The sequence below is a fragment of the Sinocyclocheilus grahami genome, unplaced genomic scaffold (assembly GCF_001515645.1).
Source record: "Sinocyclocheilus grahami isolate Dianchi unplaced genomic scaffold, SAMN03320097.WGS_v1.1 scaffold169.1, whole genome shotgun sequence".
Lineage (NCBI taxonomy): Eukaryota > Metazoa > Chordata > Actinopteri > Cypriniformes > Cyprinidae > Sinocyclocheilus > Sinocyclocheilus grahami.
The window spans coordinates 165274-191282 of record NW_015505348.1 but is presented as its reverse complement, the minus strand read 5'-3'; the positions used below and the strand labels follow the sequence as shown (position 1 = coordinate 191282).

Genomic DNA, 26009 nt, shown 5'->3' with positions numbered 1-26009 from the left:
TTTTTTTTTTTTTTTTTTTTAAACAAGTATTACTATGTGTCTAATATGACTTATGAAGGCCCAAACTGACCCTTTTAATATCAAATCTTGACACCAATTTAAACTGCTACCCTACCAATTTGTCTCGAAAGTTTCAACTTCCACAAAATGTTAGTTATATAGCATTACTGCCTGCGAACACTCAAAGCACACCGTGGGAAATTAATACAAGGGCAGTTCCTGTGTAATGATTGAAGCCATACTGTTTCGCTGACAAATCTATCCAGTTTGCTAACCGTCACTAACAGAATAGTGGTCAAACAAAGCGGTAGCGTTCGTCTCACTCCGCACCTGCTTTGATGTGGCTCATATCGCTGCTACTTTCATCAGTTCTCCCCTGCTGTGCAAATTTAGAGGGAAGGGGTCCCTCCTCCAATGGGATTAGCTTCAAACTGGTACTTGTCCAGTGGCGTTAAAGTTTTTGAAAAGGGCTTAACTAACCTTCACTCATGGGAGACTTCTGGAGGTTAATGTGGGCTCTCGGATTGTTTGCCTTGCAATTAACATGCTGGATGGCCCCTACGGGGGAAGTCAAGAGCTGTAATAAGTAAGAAACAAGACTTTAAGCAACTGCACCTATGGATGCAGCTCTCTGCTATTGGCAATGTCTTCAGTACACGAAGGAGAGGCCTCCAGATGCTTAGAATTTGTTTAGCATGAGAGGCTTCTTATGTATGAATCGTCTGTATGCTGTTTTTTAGTTCAAATAACAAGTTTACTTCTATTCCTAAGCGTTCCTAGGCATCACTTGCAGAGCAGTGAAGACTCCTTAGTCCCTTGAACTTGGAGGTTTCATGGTCATCTGGAGCTATGGACAAGAAGCCAGATGGCTCAACCAGTGGTACAATTTTTCAGGGTCATGCAGCTTGGAGTAAAAAGTCCTAAGGACAGTTGGTGAAAATGTGCAAACAGATATAGGACACAAGGCAGGATAAGGTGTTATATCCAGTATTTGCTTTGTCTTGCTTCTTGGATTGGCATTGCTTGCTTTTATTTCATGCTTTCTAACTTGTTGACATCTTTTTAGAGAGGCCAATGGCCTTCTTGACATGGTCCCTGCAGGAAACCTTATTTTAGCCGGCACCAGGTGCACAATGGTTTAGGCATGTTACATGATACGGAGCGAATGCAGAGGGGATCTGCATGCAGTTCTGCGTTGAGATGGGGCAGGATGCTGGGGCAGTTGGGTTGGATTGGAGTGGATTGGTGGAAGGTGTCTGAAAGGTCAAGAGGAGGGTGTAGGGTGCCAGGAATAGGGGTGTGAGATGCCTACTCTGTTAGCTGGCTCTGGTAGGGCATTCTGTCAATTGGGGACAGTCCATGCCACCCCTGACCTCTTGGTGTCCCGTTAGATGAACAATGGTGGGTCAAAGAAGGGAAATGCTTCTTTTCTCCACCTTATCCTTGTGTCCCACACTTGTCGCTTTCTAAAATCAATTCGCATAGACTCATTTCGCCAATGCATGTATATTGGTTTCTTCTCTCTCCATTCATCTTTGACTCTCATTCTACCTCTCAAAAATACAGCGTTCCGAGATGCCTGAGGGACGGAACACAGACAGGACCTGTCACCATGACAACGGCTTCTGTGAGCTGCCTGACACCCAGACTCTATTGTAGGGAGGGGGTGGCGAGAGAGAGACAGAAAGAGAGAGAAGAGAGAAAGGAGGGTGTGGAATCAGACAACCCCATTTTTCCCCCTGGGACTTTGTGGTTTGCTCGTGTTCACATGTAGAATTAGCATAAAGACAGCGAATGTAAGAGAAACAGAACGGTATATCAAGACCAAGATTAGAGCGAGAGACTGACACCATGTGCTGGGAGTTTGCCGGACACATGTCCTCTTGGTTTCCCCAGGGTCTGAGTGCCCATTTACTGTTTGAGATCAGGATCAAACCTACATAATTTTCAGCTCCCATTGCCGAAAAATTTTGACACCAAATAGTTGGTTTCCAATGTCACTGTAATCGCATTACAGCACAAGCGAAGCTGCATTCCATCCATACTTCCTACAGGGCTAATGCAATTAAAATGAGCTCTGACTGAATGGATTGTTAATTCGTCAGATCTTAGTAGCAGTATTGTAGCTCCTCTGACAGAAACGATCACTATCAAGTGAAACGCTTGACTCTGTGCCGAGTCATGACTTTTCCGTACCCTTTCTGTAAAGATGTGGTGGGATTTGCAGTGCACTGTGGTCATTTGGAGCCTTGATGCCGGCTGTGAGCCTGTAGAGTGGAAGAGAAAGTGCTTTCCAGGTGGAAATTATCTACAGATATGGGGATGATCAAGCTTTAGATGCACATTAGTTTATAATATAGACAAGATAATGAAATGATTGAATGTATGTTGTCTGTATCATGAGAATCTTGTTGAAAAGAAACTGCATTTGCTAAAAGTACCTTTCATTCATTGTATCCACTCAAATTGAGGGCGACCTTTGTTTTCCTGAGCTACGAGACCTCTTTTATTGTAATATTGTTTTGTTCTCTAAGGAAAAAAGATGAAGAGTAGCCTAGCATGTGCTGGGGCATAAGACTGGGGAGAGATATTTCTGTGAGGCTGTTTATTTATTGATGGGATGCTAGCGCAGGTTAGCATGACATGCTCACGTTTGTACGCTGTTGTTTGGAGAAAAGCAACGTGCTCTTGTGCTCCTGAATGCCTCTTCTTCTTCAGCAAATGTGATTGTGAGAAGTCAGGTGCTTTTGATTCCTTAAGAGGACATTTTTGTATGTTTTAGATAGGTTATCATTAATGCTACCACATCTATTGACAGTATTATAACTTTCCATGGAAGTGAAGAACTTGAGTTATTGTAGATGGAAGTGAGATTTGATCACTGGGTGGGCTGACCACTGTTGGCCACAGCCGGTTACAAGTTGGCTGACTCTGTTTCAGTGGTTTCACTCACGATCTGCATAAATGGATTGTGGATTTGTACATCTGAGGGAACCCAAACCCAGGCTGAAGCTTGAAGAACGGAGAAACTTGTTTGGGCGCTTGATGTGTTGTGTTTGCTTTTCATTTGCCTAGACTTTGTGTTCTTGTTAACTACACTATCTTTGTCACCACTTAACTAAATTCTTCTCAGTTTCTTCTTATAATTTTTTTTTTAATCTAGGAATTCAACCTGCCCATAGTTTTTCTCCTTCATTGTGTTTCTTTTTTGTTGGTGCCTCAAGCGCAAAGGTCCAGCGTTACATTGTCTAAAGAATGTTCGTGTTTTCCCTTCTCCAAGCCCCTGTCTGGCAGGTACGAGACCCTGTCTTTTTCCTTGTTCTTCCAGCTTCTCTTGGGTATCCACAGCCCGCTAGGTTTCCTACACTTTCCCAGCATTCAGACTCCGTGAATGTTAACTATAGTATATTAAGCTCCTTGACCCCGTAGTGGGAACTCCAGAGACTCTTTCCAAAGAGGAATGGTTTCTGCCTACTTAGTGGGCGTACTTGAAGAGAAAGGAAAGCAGAGAGAGAAAGAAAGGGAGGGAGAGATGGGAAACGCCCCTTTTCAGCAGGCAACATCAATGGTCCCAATGGGAACGCCCTTCCCACCAACCATTCTTGCAATGTATGGATTGTAATATGACTACCTTGCATGTTTCACATTAGAAATAGGATGGCAACATTGGCATTAAAACCTTCCCACGTCTTACCCAGCAATCCACCCCGTCTCTCGCTCTGCACTTAGAATGAGCCGTTCTTCTTTCCATCTTATCTCTGGATGTTTAGAACTGTGCATTGACCTCAAGTTGACATGAAAATAACTGACATATGATGTGTAAAGTTGAAGATGTTGCTTATAGAAAGATGTTGATGTACGGTATCTTTTTGGGTTTACTTGGTTGTTACTATGAATGAATAAATAAAGGGTTATGCCAGAGCTCTGAATTTAATTGTTATTAAAACACAGATCTCTGTGGTAAATGAATTAGGGTTGGGCTATGTCTACAAAATTGGCATCGGACGATGTCTACAGTGAAACATGTAGGGTGGTGGTGGGGGGGGGGGTTAGGGGGTGTGCCCGAAGCATGAATTCGTATTCAGAAAACGATTGCCAACGGTTGCCTGTTACATTGCAGTACAATGTAAAGTGTAAGTGTAAATTTCACTTACCACATAAACGGAGTAAGGAGAGATGACTGAGGACGATGGCGAATGTTGCAGATCCTCAGCACCACTGACAAACATCTAATCTTGTAAAATGTGTGGCAAGTACTGCTGCTCCACAGTATAAACAGAATACGTGCGATCGCGAATCTCGAAAGTGAAAAGTTTCAATGCCAGGCATAATGGAGGCTCCCTGATGCCTGCAATTTATATACAGTATAATTACCCAATGATATAACTGCGAGAGAAATGATTAAAATATGTATTTTCCTCCCATCTTGTATTTATTCTCTTTAGGGGTTCGGTATACATGTAATTTTCTTTCCGAACATAGTATTTGGATGCGGTGGATTGTGGGGGGTATGGTGGGGGGGGATCACAATGTCAGCTCAACATCGTGATGTCTATCGGCCCAACCATAATATGAATGTCTTTCTTCCTCATAGACCTTGTTTTCTCTTAGTAATTTGGAGCTTATTACAGTGATTTTGTATGTGTGAGACCATTGTGAAATACCTGACATGACCAATAAGGTAGCGAACATACCCAACGGTGCACTGCATGTGTTGTATCCCAACACCATTTTGCTGCTGTCGGTCTTGCTTAATTTACATGTAAGCTAATCCTGTTTGCATTAACTTTCTGCATGTTGGCTTCTTTGACTGCAGTTTTGTATTGTTTTAATTTTTGGAGGGAACTCTTATTAGATGCGATCTGTTTAAAACACGATAAGCATTTTTACTAAACATTGCAAACGGTGTGTTTGTATATGCATCGTGGGATTTTCTTTGAGTCGTGACTTTCCGAGTTCAAGGCAGATCAATTAAAGTTTAAAGTATTTGTCTGTATTAATCCAAATTAAGGTTTATTTGTGAATGTTTGCAGTGTTTAATGTATTATAGTGTTTAAGTACTGTTATTGGAACAGTTTAGCTTGTTTCGAGCACATAAATTACAAAATGCCTAAATGGCTAATGTACAACCTTAGCACTTTGTTTTGTTGTATTATCATTGACATTTTGTTAATATTGAGAAAAAAGAATTTTAAATTGTGCATACTAGTGTTTTCCACAAGTATGAACTTCCTAGTAAGTATTCAAGGCCACATTAGCGTTTTGTCTCTGTGTCATTCAGAACAGTAAATTAGTATGGTAATGGATAATGTAAATAACAGGTGGAGCTGGGCTACGCATAGCTATTCATCTGTCTGTTTTTCCATGTTTCACAGTTATACTGCTGCTTCAGCATTTCAGAAGGTGTTCTGGGCGGGAAACTCTCTCCACCTGTCCACACACATATTAACACGCTTGTCTCTGTATATGGCTTATGATTAGGCCCTTGAGCAAGCATAATTGTGGGCCACTGAGATTGAGAAAGCTAGGCGGTTCTGGGAATACAGTGTGTGTGTGTGTGTGTGTGTGTGTGTTTGCGGGGTGGGGGTGTACATGAGGGGTTTCCTCAGCAGATTTGTTTACTGGTAATTAATTCACCTGATTGATACAACAGCTGTTGACGCCATGGGAGGGAAAGAGTGGGAGCGACAGAGAGAGAGACCCCTCGTCATAGTGGCTTCCCTATGTTACACAGTGTAGATTGCCGTCCCAGCGCTCCATTGATTAAAAGGTACATCTGTCAGCCAGCGTGGCTGATTATAGCTGCTAGTCCTCACTGGCTAATCTTTATGGAGTCAACTTCACTGACAGAGTTATTGGAAATGGGGGATGTTGGGAGAAAGAGCGGAGGAGGCAGTGAGTGTGTTGAAATGCAGTAAGTTAGAAGAACGCTGGTATCTTGGATGTTTATTTCGGGGATGTTTTAAAAAAAAAAAACACATTTTGACTAGCGATGTCACAGTAATGAAATTTCAGTCAAATCAAATCCGTACTATTCAGTCAAATCAATGTACTGATATACTGAGATTAAAGGGATAGTTCACCCAAAAATGAAAATTGCCTCATGATTTAAAAAGCCATCCTAGGGTATGACTTGTTTCAGACGAATACAATCGGAGTTATATTAAAAATGTCCTGGCTTTTCCAAGATTTATAATGGCAGTGAATGGGTGTCAAGATTTTGAAGTCCAAAAAGGTGCATCTATCCATAATAAAAAGAGCTCCACGCTGCTCTGGGTGGTTGTCATATGCGCGTTCACGAGAGAGAGAGTGGCGTTCCAGTGGATGACGTAGGACACAGGTGTAGCATAAACTCCGGTGAGAATATGCTAGTCTCGTGAGAACCAAGTTGTGTTTACAGCAAAGGAAAACTAGTCTCCTCTTGGTTTATATCGTAATCCTCTGACATTTTTCTTTACAAATCCTTGTTTTGTACTTCTAATTCATAACTGGTATTTTGTTATAGTTGTTGCCAATCTAATAGCTAGTGAATATTGTTTATATATTAAGTTGAGATAAATTTTATGCTTACAGATCTATAATTCCATTCCACTGTGTCACTTGTTTAGCATGTGCTGAGTTGCCAGTGACTTGTTACCCCAGAGTACATGTGCTTGTGTTTGTCGGCTGGTGATCTGGGTTACTCTGCTCGTCTGAGCACAGATAAGGTAAGATCCATTCCTCATCCTGGATCCCTGCTCCAGATCGATGCCCAGATTAAGCCTTTCCCCCGCCGTCTGCTGGCCAGCCGAGCCCCACGATTGATACTGATAATTAAAATAGCAGTGGCTAATTACTTCGGAGGGTTTGGACAGTGTTATGTGTGTGTGGATGTTAGGTGAACGTACAGGCTGCCAATATTACTCATGGATTATTAATAATTAATTAGGTACATCTTATTGCTGAATCTATGATATGCTTTCTTTCTGCTATTATACAATCAATAATGTACCCAAAATAATGATGCACATGCTGTTGGCAGTGTTGGATGCTTTAAAAATCTGTGTGTGTGTGTGTGTGTGTGTGTGTATATGTATTTATTGTGTTTTTAAAACTGTAATCTGAGGACAAAAGTCACAGTTTTGTTAAAATTTACTTGAAAATGTATATTTAATTAAAATTATAGGCTGACTTCTTTTACTATTTAAATGTCGTGTGGCCACAAGCGAAATTTTGGCAAAATTGTGGGCAAAAAAAAATTCTGTTTGACCATCTTTAACCTGTTGTGAAATCTGTTTGGGAAAATCTTTCCCCCTTCGTGCGAAATTCCTACTTAATCTATGTTAAACATGAATGTGCCTTAGTGCACAAAACCTTTGGAAAGATCCGTACATGTATAATGTTTTTGCTTTAAGGGAGTGCAGGACAAACATGCAAAGCATGGTGTGAGAAGGGTTAACAGGAACTGGAATGTGTCTGTTTATGTGGTCAAGAGGGAGAGAGATAGCAGTAGCAAACAGCCAGGCCTATCAAAAGCCACAGGCTCCTTTAAACTCTATCTTCATTCTCCTCTCTCAGTTTCTCTCGCGCTCCCTCTCTTTCACTCCCTGGCCGGGCAAGTGATTGACGGCCTGGGGGTTTTAATGGGCACCAGAGAGCAGGAGAGCCAAGGTCTGAGTTGTCATGGCAACAAGCCGATCGGGCCTTCTGCTGCTCTACCTGAGTGCAGCGGAGTCGCGCTGCGTGCGAATGTGTGTGTGAGCTACCAACGACTCCTGTTCCCGCTGATGGGCCGCTGGTCATTCTGGCCAGTGATTTCCTTTTAGCTCATATCTTTGTTTTAATTAAAGTATTCATCCGCCCACGTTCTGCATTTTCACTTGTTCATATATGCTGTTTTAGCCATTGTGCTGGTTAAACCTACACCAGCCACTGTGTAAACAAAATCTCACCGGCCCGATCTGTCACTCAGCCCCTCCTTCTCCTTAACCAAACACACTCGCCAATCCCTCCACTACATGCAAACACGGCGCTTGGCCGTACCTCACCTGTTATCTGCCCAGCGCCAGCCTCCGGACCCTTTTTCTTCCCTAGTTTATGAGAAAGTGCGTCCTTTGTATATAGATTATATGCAAATCTGTGGAGTTTCTGTGGTGGTTTTTGCTGGCGCTTGTGATTTGTCATGTTTGCGACAGTGTCTTAAATGGATAGTTTATCTAAAAAAAAAAAGAGAATTCTGTCACTTACTTCACCTTCGTTTAGTTCCGAACCTATGTGACTTTATTCCATGGAAAAGTAATGCAGAAATTTTTAGTTGTTCATGTTGTTATATAGTAAAAGCATATTGTGAACAAAGCTCTAAGAAGCTTCATAAAAGTAGTCCATACAAATTAAGCTCTATATTCCAAATTTACTGAAGCTATATGATACTTTTGTGCAAGAACCAGAGAAAATTTAAGTCATTCACATCTAGGATGATTAGGGTTGGGTACCGAAACCTATGTAACCGGTATGTACTAGAACCGAATCCGAACGCAGATTTTAGTGCCTCATTTCGATGCCACTTAAATGCTTGAGCGATCGATTGAAATATTTGTTCTCTGGTTCTACGAAACGGACGTAAGGATCACCGACACCGCATGTGAAAAATAATTTCCCGACTGAGAAAATTCACGAACGCAAGTCGGAAAGCTCTAATAATACAAATCCAACAAATCTTTGTAGTAATGCAAGTGTCCATGTTGTTTTCATATTCTGATTTTAAAAGCACAACTCGAGAAATGAGAGCATCAGAGGAGCGCGTGAATGCAGCAACGGTTACTCTTGCTCTGACTGCAGCAGGTAGTCTACCGTTAGCTAGCTAAGCTAAACATGAAAATGCTTAATGAACGCTTAAATGAAAATGCCTAAAGCTAATCTTCCCTTGTAATGACTTGCAATGAGAAGCGTTTCTAAACCTGTTGTCCAACAAAAGAGAACACTAACGTTTTTACTCCACAACTACTTCCTTTTGTGATCTGATGTGGCTTCTTGTCACAGAATGAGGCAGAAAATGTTCTTTACTGTAAAAAGCATATGGAAAAAAGGCTATGTCGATTAGCAATGTATTATAAATATATTTAATTATTATGAAAATACCAGAGATGGCTTGACTAACACAGATAAACTATACATTGTCACAGTCGAGTGTTTATTGTGTTTGTTTTATCATTCAAAACGTTTATATCTTCTGTTTACTCCGTTACAGCGAAAGCATTGCCTGTCCATATTAGGGATTTCCTGAGTTCTATTCTTTCTGTGATGCACATGTGGAGTTTCTGCGCAAGGGCGCCCTCTGGCATCCAGTATGAACGAAAATGGATGGCCAATCCATCCTATTTGGGGTTATTTTATTTTTTCAAGTATCGGTTCAGGCACCGTTTAGGCACCGGCACCATTTTAAAAGTATCGATTTGATAGTAAAAGCATATTGTGAACAAAGCTCTAAGAAGCTTCATAAAAGTAGTCCATACAAATTAAGCTCTATATTCCAAATTTACTGAAGCTATATGATACTTTTGTGCAAGAACCAGAGAAAATTTAAGTCATTCACATCTAGGATGATTAGGGTTGGGTACCGAAACCTATGTAACCGGTATGTACTAGAACCGAATCCGAACGCAGATTTTAGTGCCTCATTTCGATGCCACTTAAATGCTTGAGCGATCGATTGAAATATTTGTTCTCTGGTTCTACGAAACGGACGTAAGGATCACCGACACCGCATGTGAAAAATAATTTCCCGACTGAGAAAATTTACGAACGCAAGTCGGAAAGCTCTAATAATACAAATCCAACAAATCTTTGTAGTAATGCAAGTGTCCATGTTGTTTTCATATTCTGATTTAAAAGCACAACTCGAGAAATGAGAGCATCAGAGGAGCGCGTGAATGCAGCAACGGTTACTCTTGCTCTGACTGCAGCAGGTAGTCTACCGTTAGCTAGCTAAGCTAAACATGAAAATGCTTAATGAACGCTTAAATGAAAATGCCTAAAGCTAATCTTCCCTTGTAATGACTTGCAATGAGAAGCGTTTCTAAACCTGTTGTCCAACAAAAGAGAACACTAACGTTTTTACTCCACAACTACTTCCTTTTGTGATCTGATGTGGCTTCTTGTCACAGAATGAGGCAGAAAATGTTCTTTACTGTAAAAAGCATATGGAAAAATGTTGATTAGCAATGGATTATAAATATATTTAATTATTATGAAAATACCAGAGATGGCTTGACTAACACAGATAAACTATACATTGTCACAGTCGAGTGTTTATTGTGTTTGTTTTATCATTCAAAACGTTTATATCTTCTGTTTACTCCGTTACAGCGAAAGCATTGCCTGTCCATATTAGGGATTTCCTGAGTTCTATTCTTTCTGTGATGCACATGTGGAGTTTCTGCGCAAGGGCGCCCTCTGGCATCCAGTATGAACGAAAATGGATGGCCAATCCATCCTATTTGGGGTTATTTTATTTTTTCAAGTATCGGTTCAGGCACCGTTTAGGCACCGGCACCATTTTAAAAGTATCGATTTGACACTGGTATCGGGAAATAAACAAACAATACCCAGCCCTAAGGATGATACTATAATGATAACTATAATGTTTTAATAATCGTTCTAGTTCTATGAGAATATGGAAGTCCACACCACAACTATAAAGGCTGATTTATACTTCTGCGTCGGACATATGCTGTAGCCTCTACGCCGTATCCTGTGCGTCGGTTTTCATTTATACTTCTGCGTCGATGTGCAGTACACATGTAAGCCGCTAGTCTGAAGTGTCCACAGCCATGTTGCTTGTGTAACCTGCAGTACCACGGCAAAAGCCGAAGAAGCAGCTGCTTGTCGGAGAAGCATCAGCCGTGACGGCGGCAAATAAATATCAAAGAACAGATAATTTATTTAAAACTACAAAAAAGAGACGACAACAGAACAGGAGAAGATTGCATTCTTTTAATCTCCACAAGGACTTGTACCATAAGGAAGAACAACATTGTTTGTCGCGGACAACAAAGTGATGTATAATTATACGTTTTATAATAAATTATTAGACACTTGTTCTTTGCTTTGATTTATTTTAAATAAGAAAGGTGTAACATTAAAATATATTACAGTGCAAAAAAACACAAACCTCAAATACATACGGAGGGAGGGGTACTAGCAGACCAATCACAGCGATTGCGGTCCACGTATAATTGACGCGCTGTGACATTTTTGGAGAGTGCATGTCAGGCTAAACGGCGCAGGTTCGATGCAGAAGTATAAATAAGCCTTAACAATAACGACATGATGAACACTGAAAACATTGACAGCCAATCAGAATCCATCCAACTTTAAAGCGCTTGAACATTTACCTAAAGCAGCAGATGACAAAACTGTTATAATAAACACAAGAATTGTCCATTGGTGTGGACATCAATTATGTTTATCTTTATAGTTGTCTTTATCGTTCTTGGTGTGAATGGGCCTTTATTCTCTGAAAAAGTTCATTTTGACACATTTGAAATCTCTTTGAAAAATCCATTAACGGAAACGGAAGTAATGGAAAACATTTAAAATGGAACTATTTCTTGGTTTCTCAAACTTAGGTGATGGTGAGATGAAGCCCTAAAGGAATTTTAGTATTTGGACTTTAGCAGATTGTATGTGGCTTTAGAGTTCGATTTGCAGCTACATACATGTGAGAGCTAAAGACAGAGATTGTGTACCTATTAGGGGTGCAACGGATCGTAGATGATCCGTGATTAGAGGTCTGCACAGGCTTTAAAGTGAAGCCCGAACCCGGCCCGTACCAGAGACCGAACCCAAAATCTCCCCCCTCCCCCCACAACAAATAGCCAATAAAAAAAATGCTGTATTTCACGAATGCATGCAACGGTCAGTAAACATATACATGTAAAGAAACAGAATCATTAAGGAGAAAATTTACGAACGCAAGTCGGAAAGCTCTAATAATACAAATCCAACAAATCTTTGTAGTAATGCAAGTGTCCATGTTGTTTTCATATTCTGATTTAAAAGCACAACTCGAGAAATGAGAGAATCAGAGGAGCGCGTGAATGCAGCAACGGTTACTCTTGCTCTGACTGCAGCAGGTAGTCTACCGTTAGCTAGCTAAGCTAAACATGAAAATGCTTAATGAACGCTTAAATGAAAATGCCTAAAGCTAATCTTCCCTTGTAATGACTTGCAATGAGAAGCGTTTCTAAACCTGTTGTCCAACAAAAGAGAACACTAACGTTTTTACTCCACAACTACTTCCTTTTGTGATCTGATGTGGCTTCTTGTCACAGAATGAGGCAGAAAATGTTCTTTACTGTAAAAAGCATATGGAAAAAAGGCTATGTCGATTAGCAATGTATTATAAATATATTTAATTATTATGAAAATACCAGAGATGGCTTGACTAACACAGATAAACTATACATTGTCACAGTCGAGTGTTTATTGTGTTTGTTTTATCATTCAAAACGTTTATATCTTCTGTTTACTCCGTTACAGCGAAAGCATTGCCTGTCCATATTAGGGATTTCCTGAGTTCTATTCTTTCTGTGATGCACATGTGGAGTTTCTGCGCAAGGGCGCCCTCTGGCATCCAGTATGAACGAAAATGGATGGCCAATCCATCCTATTTGGGGTTATTTTACTTTTTCAAGTATCGGTTCAGGCACCGTTTAGGCACCGGCACCATTTTAAAAGTATCGATTTGGCACTGGTATCGGGAAATAAACAAACAATACCCAGCCCTAAGGATGATACTATAATGATAACTATAATGTTTTAATAATCGTTCTAGTTCTATGAGAATATGGAAGTCCACACCACAACTATAAAGGCTGATTTATACTTCTGCGTCGGACATATGCTGTAGCCTCTACGCCGTATCCTGTGCGTCGGTTTTCATTTATACTTCTGCGTCGATGTGCAGTACACATGTAAGCCGCTAGTCTGAAGTGTCCACAGCCATGTTGCTTGTGTAACCTGCAGTACCACGGCAAAAGCCGAAGAAGCAGCTGCTTGTCGGAGAAGCATCAGCCGTGACGGCGGCAAATAAATATCAAAGAACAGATAATTTATTTAAAACTACAAAAAAGAGACGACAACAGAACAGGAGAAGATTGCATTCTTTTAATCTCCACAAGGACTTGTACCATAAGGAAGAACAACATTGTTTGTCGCGGACAACAAAGTGATGTATAATTATACGTTTTATAATAAATTATTAGACACTTGTTCTTTGCTTTGATTTATTTTAAATAAGAAAGGTGTAACATTAAAATATATTACAGTGCAAAAAAACACAAACCTCAAATACATACGGAGGGAGGGGTACTAGCAGACCAATCACAGCGATTGCGGTCCACGTATAATTGACGCGCTGTGACATTTTTGGAGAGTGCATGTCAGGCTAAACGGCGCAGGTTCGATGCAGAAGTATAAATAAGCCTTAACAATAACGACATGATGAACACTGAAAACATTGACAGCCAATCAGAATCCATCCAACTTTAAAGCGCTTGAACATTTACCTAAAGCAGCAGATGACAAAACTGTTATAATAAACACAAGAATTGTCCATTGGTGTGGACATCAATTATGTTTATCTTTATAGTTGTCTTTATCGTTCTTGGTGTGAATGGGCCTTTATTCTCTGAAAAAGTTCATTTTGACACATTTGAAATCTCTTTGAAAAATCCATTAACGGAAACGGAAGTAATGGAAAACATTTAAAATGGAACTATTTCTTGGTTTCTCAAACTTAGGTGATGGTGAGATGAAGCCCTAAAGGAATTTTAGTATTTGGACTTTAGCAGATTGTATGTGGCTTTAGAGTTCGATTTGCAGCTACATACATGTGAGAGCTAAAGACAGAGATTGTGTACCTATTAGGGGTGCAACGGATCGTAGATGATCCGTGATTAGAGGTCTGCACAGGCTTTAAAGTGAAGCCCGAACCCGGCCCGTACCAGAGACCGAACCCAAAATCTCCCCCCTCCCCCCACAACAAATAGCCAATAAAAAAAATGCTGTATTTCACGAATGCATGCAACGGTCAGTAAACATATACATGTAAAGAAACAGAATCATTAAGGCTCGGCCAGATCACAAGGCAAAATAAAAAACACTTACCAGTTATGAGAGTTTATGAACATCAGGTGCAGCGGTCACACAAATTCTGCCGAGTTTTTGGCAGAAAAATTATGGTCATTCTCGTCAGTTAAGGCTCGTTAGCATTCGGTCTGCTTTAAATCAGACACAGAGATGCAGTGCGGTAAGATTGCATTTATTTGAATTAATTATTTATTGAATTAGCGAGAGAGAGAGAGATGAAAGTTGCGCGTGTGAACCTGCGTCTGCGCGCCTCTCTCTACAAGCAATGAGGCTTAGTTCCTTCAAAAACAGCGATTGCAGATTGCAGAGAAATATAACATTGCGAGTCAGTAGCCTGTAGAAGCTATTTTACTAATAAAAGTTTCCCGTGTTGTGTTGACGTGTGCAATAATGTGTGTGCGTGCGTCTATGAAAGCAGCGTAGCCTGCATTAATCTGAACCGAACCCGAAAGTATTTCGGGACCCGTCGAGCTCGGGTCGGGTAGCAGACCTCTATCAGTGATCCGTACGGATCAGGCTGCACGGTTCGGCACGCATGTGATTCGCGAATTAACTTAAGTTTAACCATCATAGAGTGAAAGTTTATCACTTGCACATGTTTTGTCTTGCCAGTTTACACATTCAAGCAATTTTAACTCGCGTGCTGTTTTCTGTGCGCTCAGCCGCTGCCGTGCACACGCGGAGAGAGAGACACCGCGTGAACAGCGAATTGATTCCTCTTTCACATACACACAAAGTTATATTAAAATATCCGTTTTGGCAAGTATTCTAGTAAACGCAGTCAGTTATGTCTTAAAGGCACAATTTGTAAGATTTTTTTATTAAAATATCCAAAAACCACTAGAACAGTGTTATATATTTTGCTGACTTGTGTACTTACATTATCCCAAATGTTTCGAAGAATGTTTAAATCCAGAGATATAAGCAATTTTAATAGTGACACGGAGCGTGTCCATAGTGTCATTGTGTCGCCTGCCAATGACGTCATAACCCCTCAATTTCTGGTTTTGTTTTGTAGAAAACATGGAAACACCAAAGACGTTTTAATAGACCGGTGACGACCGCACAGAGTAGCATTATAACAGAACTTTCAAATGTATCTAGTATGATAAAACAGCGCTGCTTTTCCCCCCCGCATACGCACGACCGGAAGGAGCGGAAGCGGTCGACTGTGGCATAATAAAAGCTCTGCTGCTTTCGAGCCGTGTGTCGCGCTCGTTCAGCGGCCTCGTTTCGCTTCGACGGCTTTCAGCCTCACCCTGCTTCATTCGACTACGTTAATAAATCATTAGATCATCCATGAACATGATTTCTGCCAGAGTCCCGTTGGATTGCATCGGCTGTGAGGATGAAGACGACAACTCCCATGATTCCACACTCAGTCACGGCGTCATCAAACTATGCCTTTGTCTATTTGTTTATTTTGAATACGCGCCCTCTAGCGGCGAAAATTACATATTGTGCCTTTAAGTGAATGTAAACAGCTGTAAATACCTGTTTCTGTCTGCTAATCAAACACCACAGCTCTAACAAAGATGAATCTGTATTTAACTTGTGCAGTGAGCACTATTGTGTTATTTTACACTCGTTACATCTCTGCACCTGATTGCTACTGTTACTGACTTTATTTGTAACTGTGTTTTGTTGTATTCATCTATGCTTGTAATTTGTGTAATTGTTTTATTACTAACTTTATTAGTTAAGCTAGTAGTTTTTGCTGTGGTATTGAAGTACTTAAAGTAAGCTTTCACTAATTTATTTTTTTTATTTTTTTGCTGATCCGAAAAACAATCCGTAATATGATCCGAACCGTAAATTTTGTGATCCGTTGCACCACTAGTACCTATACCTGTGTATGTTGGTGCATGGAACGGTTCCCTTTGCCCTCTCAGGGTCAGCGGTGAGTGTCTGGGCTATTTAGGGTCAGCGGTACTGAGGCGATTTACCCTCCTCCACACAGACGAGAGCGAGGTATCTAATTACAGTGTGGAGGAGGGGGGCTGGGTCGTGTGTAATCCCTGTCTACCCCTTCTGCTCACATATGGACTTGAGATTCTACTTGTATGTTGTTGTATTATGGAATTGTTATTGGAAATTGTTATTGGAAAAGTTATTTAATGTACTCTATAATACATACAAACTTTTGAATGGTTAAAAGATGGAATTTGGTTTGGAATTTATGCTATTTTCTGACCAGACTTTGTGTGTTTCTCTGTTTCAGAGTGCGGCAGCAGCTCCCAGTCCTGTGATGGGCAACATGCCGCCCAACGACGGCATGACAGGTGGACCCATGCCTCCCGGCTTCTTTCAAGTAAGGGCTGCTCTCTCCTCCACCATCTTCCCATTCAACCTCCTCCTTTGACCCTGTGCATTAAGCTTTTACCATTTCTCTGTCCCTCACCCCACCCCTGCTTTCGCTAACCCCCTTTAGTTCTTCTAATCCCCGTCCAGATGTTTCTTTCCCACTATCTCTCCCTCTACGTATTTCCATTCATTTCCATTTTGCGTGTGTCTAAATTAGTAGTTCAGTACAGTAGCAACTCACACTGACACAAACAGGGAGTTGTGGCCCCTGATCTGAGATCAGTGTGAATGCCTCGACAGTTTAATCCCTAAGGCCAAAATGGGTAAAAACATGCTTGCTTGGTTGTAGCTCTTTGGCAACACATATCTAACAACATATCTGTGTATTTTAAATTCAGGGCTGGGATTTGGGGGAATGCTTAGGGGTATAGTTCCTAAAGTCAAGGCTCCTGTGGGAGTTCCTCTGCCATAGTGATCTTTATTGAGCTATTTATAGTCAGACAAAAGCTAGTCACCTTCCTAAAGAAACACACACTACCTTAGAAAGACAAATTATTTTAGCCAAACATAATTTTTTATCATAACCCAACTTGTGTAGGGCAATTAATCAAGCTATTATACCAATTAATTTCTGTTTTTAGTGCAAGTCATATGCAAATTACATCTCTATATTCTATATTTACTTAAGATTCATTAGATTAAAAAAAAAAAAAAAAAAAAAAAAAAAAAATCTGATACAGTGGATTTACTGTCGAACATCTTGTCGAACATCAGATAAAGCTTCCAGTAGAATAGATAGAGCAGCAGATAGAGGATCCAATAGCATCAATAAAAGATAAGATGTGAGATGCATGAGGCGATGCAGTGAACATTTAGTAAAACTTCAGAAAGTATAGAGTAGATAAAAGATCACGTAGAGTGGCCGATAGAGCATCCCATAGAGTGTATGTATAACATAAGATTCATTAGATAGAAAAACTGATACAGTATATTTAAAATCTTGTCAGACATCAGGTAGATTAGATGGAACATAGAACATCTTCCATTAGATTAAACATCTAACTCTAATTCTGAGTAGATCAGCGCACCTGACAGAGCAGCAGATAGAAGATCCAATGGAGTCAATGAGATATCTTGACAGAGATGAATAGCAGGTTAGACACAGAGCATCCAAAAGAGTAGATAGTGGCAAACAGAGCATCCTATTGTCTATATGTAACAAGATTTGTGAGATAGAAAATCTGATACAGTGTATTTAACATCTTGTTGAACATCAGATAGATTGGATGGAACATCTGATAAAGCACCTGCTAGACCAGCAGATAGAGGGTCCAATGGAGTCAATGAGACCAGAAGATCCAGTGAAACAAATTGAACATTAGGTAGGCTAGAGCATCCAATAGAGTAGATGGAGTGATCAGATAGAGCATCCTATCATTAAGTACAACATCAGATAGGGTTGCAGAGAGAATAATGCTTTCAGAATGTTGGAGATTGTCAGGTAGAACAGCTGATAGAGCATCCCATAAAGCAGCAGATGCTGAGATGAGCATCAGGTAGAGCGTCACGTGGATTGGCAGATAGAACCCTGACATGGTCTTTGAGTTGAGGAGGAGAGTGTTAATGTTGTATGAGCTGTGTTCAGAGCAGGGAGCGATCTGACTGTTGCGTGAGTGACATTGCATTCTATAAATAGTGCCTGTGTGCATAAGAGCGAGAGAGAAAGAGAGAGAAAACTAAGAAAGGGAGGAAGAGGGGAGGACTTTGTGCTCCACTGCAGTAATTCCCCCTTGGTAGCAGCCCAGGGCATGGCAGATGAGAGGCATGGAGAGAGTGAAGACAGAAAATGAAAGAATGAAAGATGAAGGAAGAGAGAGATGGCAATGTGGCAACAATTGCAAAAAGACAGGCTCCTCCAGGCACACGTTCCTTGTACGCTTCCCGATTCCATGCGACCAGTGGCTGTGGTCTGGTGACACCAATTATATGTTGGCATATATCCTAGTGGCCAGTATATCACTCTTTCACACCTCTCAAGAGCTAACTACTGCTCCCTCCCACTCGCATCGGCCATGACTGCTGGACACAGTTGTGCTAATAATTGGAGCTGCTCTTCTTGTAGCTGTTTTTAATAGAATTGTGGTTGGAACAGGTTGTGATCCATGCTGATTCCGCAATCAGAATCCTAACTTTGTTGTTTCGAAAGGTGGACATTTGTGCTTCGTCGCCTCCTTTGCTTGTCTTTTGGTTTGTTGTTCATCTTTTATGTCTCTAATGATTTCTTTATTGGTCATGAGTGCACGTCTGTCTCAGAAAAATTTGTGCACCAAAGTTTTTGCACCAAACCACTGTAGTCTGATTGTTATGAACCATTTATTTTTGATTCAGTCAAAAAGTTACAACATTTGACTAACTTGCAGAACGGCATGTTGTCCAGTCGTGTCCAACAAAAATGGGGGCAAAAACAAATCTGTAAGAAATAATGGTACTCCAGTAAGCAGCTCGCTGTTGCAGTTGATTTGAAAAAGCATTTTGGTAGTGGAGCTATATAGCCAAAACATGCGCGCATGAGCCTCTGTTTGTGTCTCCTGTACAGCTCCAGATGCAGCGGCGATAATTAACACATGCGATCGCAGTAGTTGCCGTGTGATCTGCGTGGTCCTGTGCGACAGGGACGAAGGTGAAGCGGTTAAACCCTCCTGTACACCTTCTCTCTAGACGCTCCTAATCTGTACATTGCAGACCCAGACTCCCGGCCATCTCCTGCAGAGAGACAGAGAGCGAAGGAAGAGAGTTTAAGGAGAGAAACACAAAGCTTGCGTGCTGGCGTCTGGCCCGGATCTTGGAAATTTTGTATGATTTATTTATTTATTTTTTATATTCCCCCCATTGCATGGGTCGGCTTCTTCAATAATCTTCACGTCGAAACTCCACTGCACCAGCTCCTCTTGGGACGACAGACTAGCAAGGGGGAGGCAGGGAGGGAGCGAAGTCAAGGAGTGAAAAAAAGAGAAAGTTTCAAGTTTAGCTGGAAACATCTGAAATGGATGGGTTTGTTTTTGAGGGAAGAAGGTGGGAGAATTTCATCAGCCCTTCTCCCACAAAAACCTCTTGAAAACCAACAGAACACTGAGAAAAGTGAAAGACTGACAGACTCTAGAGAGAGAGAGAGAGTTCCATCAAGGTTAAAAGGACTGGAGGATCTTGCTCAGACTTGCTGTGAGGTGCAGGAGTCTTGGGACATTGAAATAGTCCAGCACCGTACAGCGTTGTAGTCCTGTTGACATAGAAATGTTCCAACACTCAAGCAAATCTCAGTTTACTTTCGTGTTTTCTTTCTTCCTAAGTTGCAGCCTTACGGATGGTTTTGATTGAGTTAATTTTCAGTTACTTCTGAGGTCAAAGTACCTCTCTCGTGCAGACAGGTTTACGAGATTGACATTTTTGACAGCTAGAGGTGTCTTTGTCAAAATTTAGATCCCATTTGATATGCCATCGTCACGGTTTGTGACTGATTTCCTGTCAGTTGTGCTTTTTGCACAGAAATCGAAATAATTAATTGATAGCATCATTTGGGGTGACTTTTAAAGTCAAAGTACCTCTCTGGTTCGCATACGTTTGCGAGATTTCTTGACGTTTTTGACAACCAGAGGTTCTTGATTATGTTTAGATCCTGTATGTTACGTCTCTGTTTGTGACGTATTCTGTGACAGCTGCACTTATCAGAATAATTACTTCCTAGATGAGTGAAAACCATCCTTCTGAAGCAGCACACCCTCAAAAACATGAATTGCACAATCCCGTGCCATTTGCCAAAGAAGTGGTCGTAATTTTTTTTCGTAATGTACACAGAGACAACAATGAAATATGCATTGTTGCTGTTCCATGCTTTGTTTTGCTTGGTACTTTGTGTCCCGGCAGTCACACGGCAAGTAGCTACACACTGCCCCCTTTTGGTCAGGAAGCAGCATTGCTTCCCTGAAACAGTTGGACTTCTGGTTGCTGCTGTCCTCTATGCCACTATCCCGCTAGGAATATTATGTGCTGTTCCCTTTCTCGGCGGGAGGGGCTACTCTTGATGGGCTTGTAGTTCGGTGCCAAGCCGATATCTCCTTAGCTGGGTAGAAAATGATTTTATTAATTGCTTCATTTAATAAACACCCCCCCTCCTCCCCACCTAAGACACACGCACACAATCCCACCCAAGTTGTTCCTCAGTCACTCTCTACAGGGATGTGGTGCAGGAACAGGCATCTTGGTATAGGCCATATGCCTATCCCACTTACCCATAATGGACTCCATTGAGAGGCAAGGAGGAGGCCTTGTGGTTGAGCTCCGTTATGGGGTTCAGCAGCTGCCCAGCCTTGTAGGAGATGTCCTTTGCTGGGGAATAAAGGGTAGATTTATTACCAACCTGGATTGTTATTAGAGACCATTAAAATCATCAGCTTTTTCTTAACCTATCTTTACCAGTGAGACTTTGTTGGTCAACCAACTTCAGCAAAGACCAATTTAATGGCATGTCTATAGGTTTTCAAATGTAATGTCTCTTAATTTTTCTCTTTTTTTCCCTTTCTCAGGGCCCACCCGGATCACAACCATCACCACACTCACAGCCCCCTCCACACAACCCCAACAACCCCATGATGGGGCCACATGGCCAGGTAAGACCCTTGTCCCCTATTTTCTTGTACTTCCTCACACATAACCTGTGGAATAGACGCACATTGGGAGCAGCTTTCCATTCACCCTTTCTGTCTTCACACCTTCATTCTTCTTTTATTTCGTTCATTCATTCCCAAAATTGAATGAACGAAAACTGTTATTTCTGGAAAAAGTCTGCGTCTTGAGCTTGGTTTTGTCTAATTTCTTCACTAGTTAGATCTAGTAGTGTGCAAAGCTTCAGACTTCAGAAAAAAATAAACTAGTCGGTGAGTTTCCTATATGACTAGTCAACTAACCTGACTTAACTGGAACCCTTTATTTACATTTTACACATTTGGCGGATGCTTGTATCCAATGCAAACTATATTGCATTCAAGGTATACAGTTGATCAATTAATGGGAATCAAACCTATGACCTAAGAGTTGCTATGGTAAGTAGAATAATTATTGATATATTATTGATATAATTATGATTAGATTAGGCTATTTTAATACAAGAATAAAATAGTATAAGCGACTTACATTGCATTCAAGGTATACAGTTTATCAGTTAATGGGAATCGAACCTATGACCTAAGAGTTGCTATGGTAAGTAGAATAATTATATAATTAGTATTGATGTGTTATTGATATAATTATCATTAGATTAGACTATTTTATTACAAGAATAATATATTATAAGTGACTTTATCAGTTAATGAGAATCGAACCTATAACCTTAGAGTTGCTACCATAATTTGTAATAATTATTATTGATATAATTATCATTAGATTAGATTAGACTGTTTTAATACAAGAATAAAATATTCAAAGCGACTTTCATTGCATTCGAGGTTTACAGTTTATCCGTTTATAAATTCCCAGGGAATGAAACCCATGATTTTGGCATTGCTCGACTCTGCAATTTGAGCTATAGGGATTATTAAAATATTAAATCTAATTAAAGTATATGACAAATACGTATATCATTTGAATACTTTATAAAAATATAAGAAAAATCTAATCTAGTCAGTTTCACTAAGTAAATTGTCGGACAACTATCCTGACCCTTTAGATAGAGCTCAAAGCAGTACATTACTTCATTCTGTGTTCTCTCTGACAGCACACACAAACACGAACACACATATTCCTCGCTGACAGTGACGATGTTGCCAAATAAATAATGCAGGCTGCGGCCCAGCCCATAAGGAGTGGAAGTTCATCTAGCTGGAACTCTGCAGACCTGGTCCATCCCTACACCCTGCACTCAGTCCTTCATAGTCCATCAATATCCTATTAATAATGCAACACGCACGAACACACAAACATGCTCTTGCGTTTACACATGCAAGCATAAACACAGGCACTCTAACACAAATACACAAACACCAACACATCCTTCCAAATACACAAACTTGCTGAAACTTGGAGCAAACGTAGGTAGGCCGAGCTGGAAATGAGGTCAATCCTAAAGGTTGTTGGATCAAACCCTAAAAAAATGACTTGCTACTCTGTGATGTAATAAAGCTTTGAGCGATAGATAATGTTGTCGCTTGATTTGTTTTTATTCTGGTGGTGTTGCACTGGATGACCTCAACCACAGAGCAATCGCTGGTTAAAAATCCAGTGCCTCGTAACTATACATGAAACCGCAAATATGTTCTTATTTTGCCGTGGTTATGTGGCGTTGGGCAGTGTTTGTGCTTTCAGTGTGGATAGACAAATTACTTGTTGCTGTAGCTTGTCGCTTTCCAGATGGTTACGATGATGTCGGCATCTTTTTGTTTGTCGCTTATTGCTCTGCTGTCCTCCCTCTTTCTATTTTAGTTCTCACTGTAAAGTCTTGTTTAAAATACCATATATTTTCTCTTTTAAGCAATCTGATAGCAGCAGGCTGACCATGTCAGTGTAAAGAGAACCGATGTTTTGAGTTTTTCCTCTTTAAGCTCAAGCAGACGCCTTTTTTGTAATGTGATTGCGCCCCCTGCTGATTACTATTGTATTGCGCCTCTCAAATACTAAACATTTCTTTTAGTTTCAGTTATAAATCCATACAATTTTATGTTTATACTGTGAATCACTTTTTGGACAGTTAAATATAATCATCAGAGGTATAGAGCATATGATGTTAAAGTAGTACTGTTCTGCTAATGAGAAGTTAGCAATGGCGTCTTTTGATTGACAGCTCCTATGCTATCTCCCCATAGCCTTTCATGTCTCCACGGTACCCAGGTGGACCTCGCCCATCACTCCGCATGCCAAATCAGGTACTGACCCACCCACAACCCTTCATTCCTGCAGTTTTCTATTTCCGTTTTCTCTGCTTTGGCTCTTGTTTCATGCACTTTTTCTTGGTTTCAGCCTCCCGTTGGAATCCCAGGGTCACAGCCACTCCTGCCAAACAGTTTGGACCCCACCAGACCGCAAGGTACCGCACTGCGCCATAGAGTTTTACAACCAGCTGTGTTTAGGGAAATTTGCTATGGAAGAACTCCAATCGCTCAGGCATTTGTAAAATGATTGTGCTTCATCTCCCCCATCAGGACATCCAAACATGGGTGGGCCGATGAGAATGAACCCACCCAGAGGAATGGGAGGCATGGGCCCACAGGTTGGCTGACATTGCTGTCAATCAAACAGTTGTGCTTAGATTGGGAACACTGTATAGGACATAATCAAAGAAAACCTGGAAATATCAGAGAAATGTAAATAGAAATAAAATGAGTTTAAATCAATGAATAAATACATTCAATCCATATATACATACATATATATCCATGGAAAATAAATATGTATAGAAAATTTATTTATTTATTTATTATAAGTGTATTTAAAGTATAATTAAGTTATTATTATTATTATTATGTCATCTAATTAAAAATAAATCTAATGAAAAAATAGATAGAAATAGAAAGATAGAAAATATTTATTTAGTTTATTATTTATTGTGCATTAATATACAATATGTATTTGGAAATTAGATATTCTTACATATTCCTACAATATACCTACATTAATTAATTAATTAACAAGCAAGCAAGCAAGCAAGAAAAGTGTAGAGATTGCTATAGTTAAATATATTTTCTTTATTTTATATATCTATATCTATCTATATATCTACAGAAGTCAACATTTGAAGTGGATCAAAAAAAGTTAGACAAGAACACATTTTGGTTTTAGGACAATTTTGATGAAAGGTTTTGATCCACTTCAAATGTTAAATAGTATATAGATCAATATCTATCTATATATAGTGTGTGTGTATATATATATATATATATATATATATAAATGTGGCAACCCTGCCTATAGTTATTATAACTATAACTATTATATAACATACATTATAACTATAATATATTATAATAGTATTATAAAACAATTTATTATAGATGAGGTACTGAATTAACATTTACCAGATTAAATAAAAGCAAGTCATATGTACCTTCTTGTTACAGTGCCATAATGTCTTTCATATGTATGTTAACTTTTGCCATCTCTGCATTTGTAGAACTACGGCGGTGGAATGAGGCCCCCTCTGAACTCTCTCGGCGGTCCTGGAATGCCTGGCATGAACATGTGAGTCTCCACCGTGGTATAACAAACTCATGCTGTCTATGCCACGCTTATATTAACACACTATCATTTCTTCTTGTGTTTTTAGGGGTCCAGGAGGTCGAGGGCCTTGGCCTAACCCTAACGCAAACTCAGTGAGTGCCACTTCCAATCATTTCAATATCGCAATGACTGAGAGAAACAGCTTCATAATATCTCTTCTTCCCACAGATAGCATACTCGTCTTCATCACCAGGAAACTATGTGGTGAGTTGCACGCACAAGATTTTGTCTCACCCTCTCTCTGTTTGTCTTTTCTTTGTGTTCTTTGTGAGTAATCATTTTCCGTGCTCATCTCGTAGGGGCCTCCAGGAGGTGGCGGCCCTCCAGGAACTCCCATCATGCCAAGCCCGGGAGGTCAGTATGCTTGAATCTAAGCTATCTGAATTTCATATCAGCCTTCTTTTATTGAAAGCTCATAACAATAGTTGAGAAATTACCTCAGTGACTGGAAATTAGCTTAAAACATAAAGCTCTTGTTTTGGGAAATGTTATTTGAAAACATCAGATTGTGGAGAAGTGTCATCTGTTTTCTCGCAGACTCAACGAATTCCAGTGAAAATATTTACACAATGATGAATCCAATCGGCCCTGGTGGCAACAGACCGAGTGTACGTTGGCAGTATGGAAAATGGTTTAGTCCTTTGTTAGCATTATTGATGGTTTTCTGGATGGATGTTAATAGTATGTGTTTCTACAGTTCCCAATGGGGCCGGGGCCTGATGGTCCGATGGGTGGAATGGGATCGATGGAGCCGCACCATATGAACGGGTCTTTAGGTGAGACTTCGTCATACAAATAGCTAATACGCAGAAAATAACAAATGTTTTGATGTTTCGAATGGTTCTCAAATTTATCTGCTTTTGATCACAGGCTCGGGTGATATGGATGGGTTGCCAAAGGTGAGAACTTGAAAGCCTGTGAATCTGTTTTATTTTAGTGTCATTTATCTATTATAGTTTTTTTTATATAGATTTTGAATTAACTTGTATTTGTAATTTAAATTTTAGGATCTTTTTTAATCTTAGGCATTTTTTCACACACACACACACACACACACACACACATACATACATACATACATACATACATACATACATACATATATATATAGTAAGTCTGCATCATACCGCTATTCTCCCCCGCTCTCCTGTAACGACATGTACATTACAAATGTACCTACATTCACTTTATGCAATAGTTAGTCTAAATATCGGCTCATGATATAACATAAACAGATGATATTATGTGTTTTGCAATCTCATTTTATCCCTCCACGTTCCCCTTCCTCTCTTCTCGTTGCAGTATTCACCCAA

At 40.2% G+C, this 26009-nt stretch overlaps 1 protein-coding gene across 1 annotated transcript in view; it reads left to right on the top strand.

The window, feature by feature from the left end:
• The window catches only part of ssbp4 (single stranded DNA binding protein 4), a 63351-nt gene extending 37744 nt beyond the window's left edge, over positions 1-25607 (top strand). The window contains exons 5-16 of the mRNA XM_016283029.1: positions 16352-16441; positions 21015-21098; positions 23286-23345; positions 23440-23506; positions 23622-23689; positions 24590-24657; positions 24743-24788; positions 24865-24900; positions 24996-25050; positions 25234-25304; positions 25394-25472; positions 25567-25607. Coding sequence (XP_016138515.1) covers positions 16352-16441; positions 21015-21098; positions 23286-23345; positions 23440-23506; positions 23622-23689; positions 24590-24657; positions 24743-24788; positions 24865-24900; positions 24996-25050; positions 25234-25304; positions 25394-25472; positions 25567-25607 — 765 coding nt within the window. The remainder of the gene's footprint in view (positions 1-16351; positions 16442-21014; positions 21099-23285; positions 23346-23439; positions 23507-23621; positions 23690-24589; positions 24658-24742; positions 24789-24864; positions 24901-24995; positions 25051-25233; positions 25305-25393; positions 25473-25566) is intronic.
• The last annotated feature ends 402 nt before the right edge of the window (positions 25608-26009 follow it).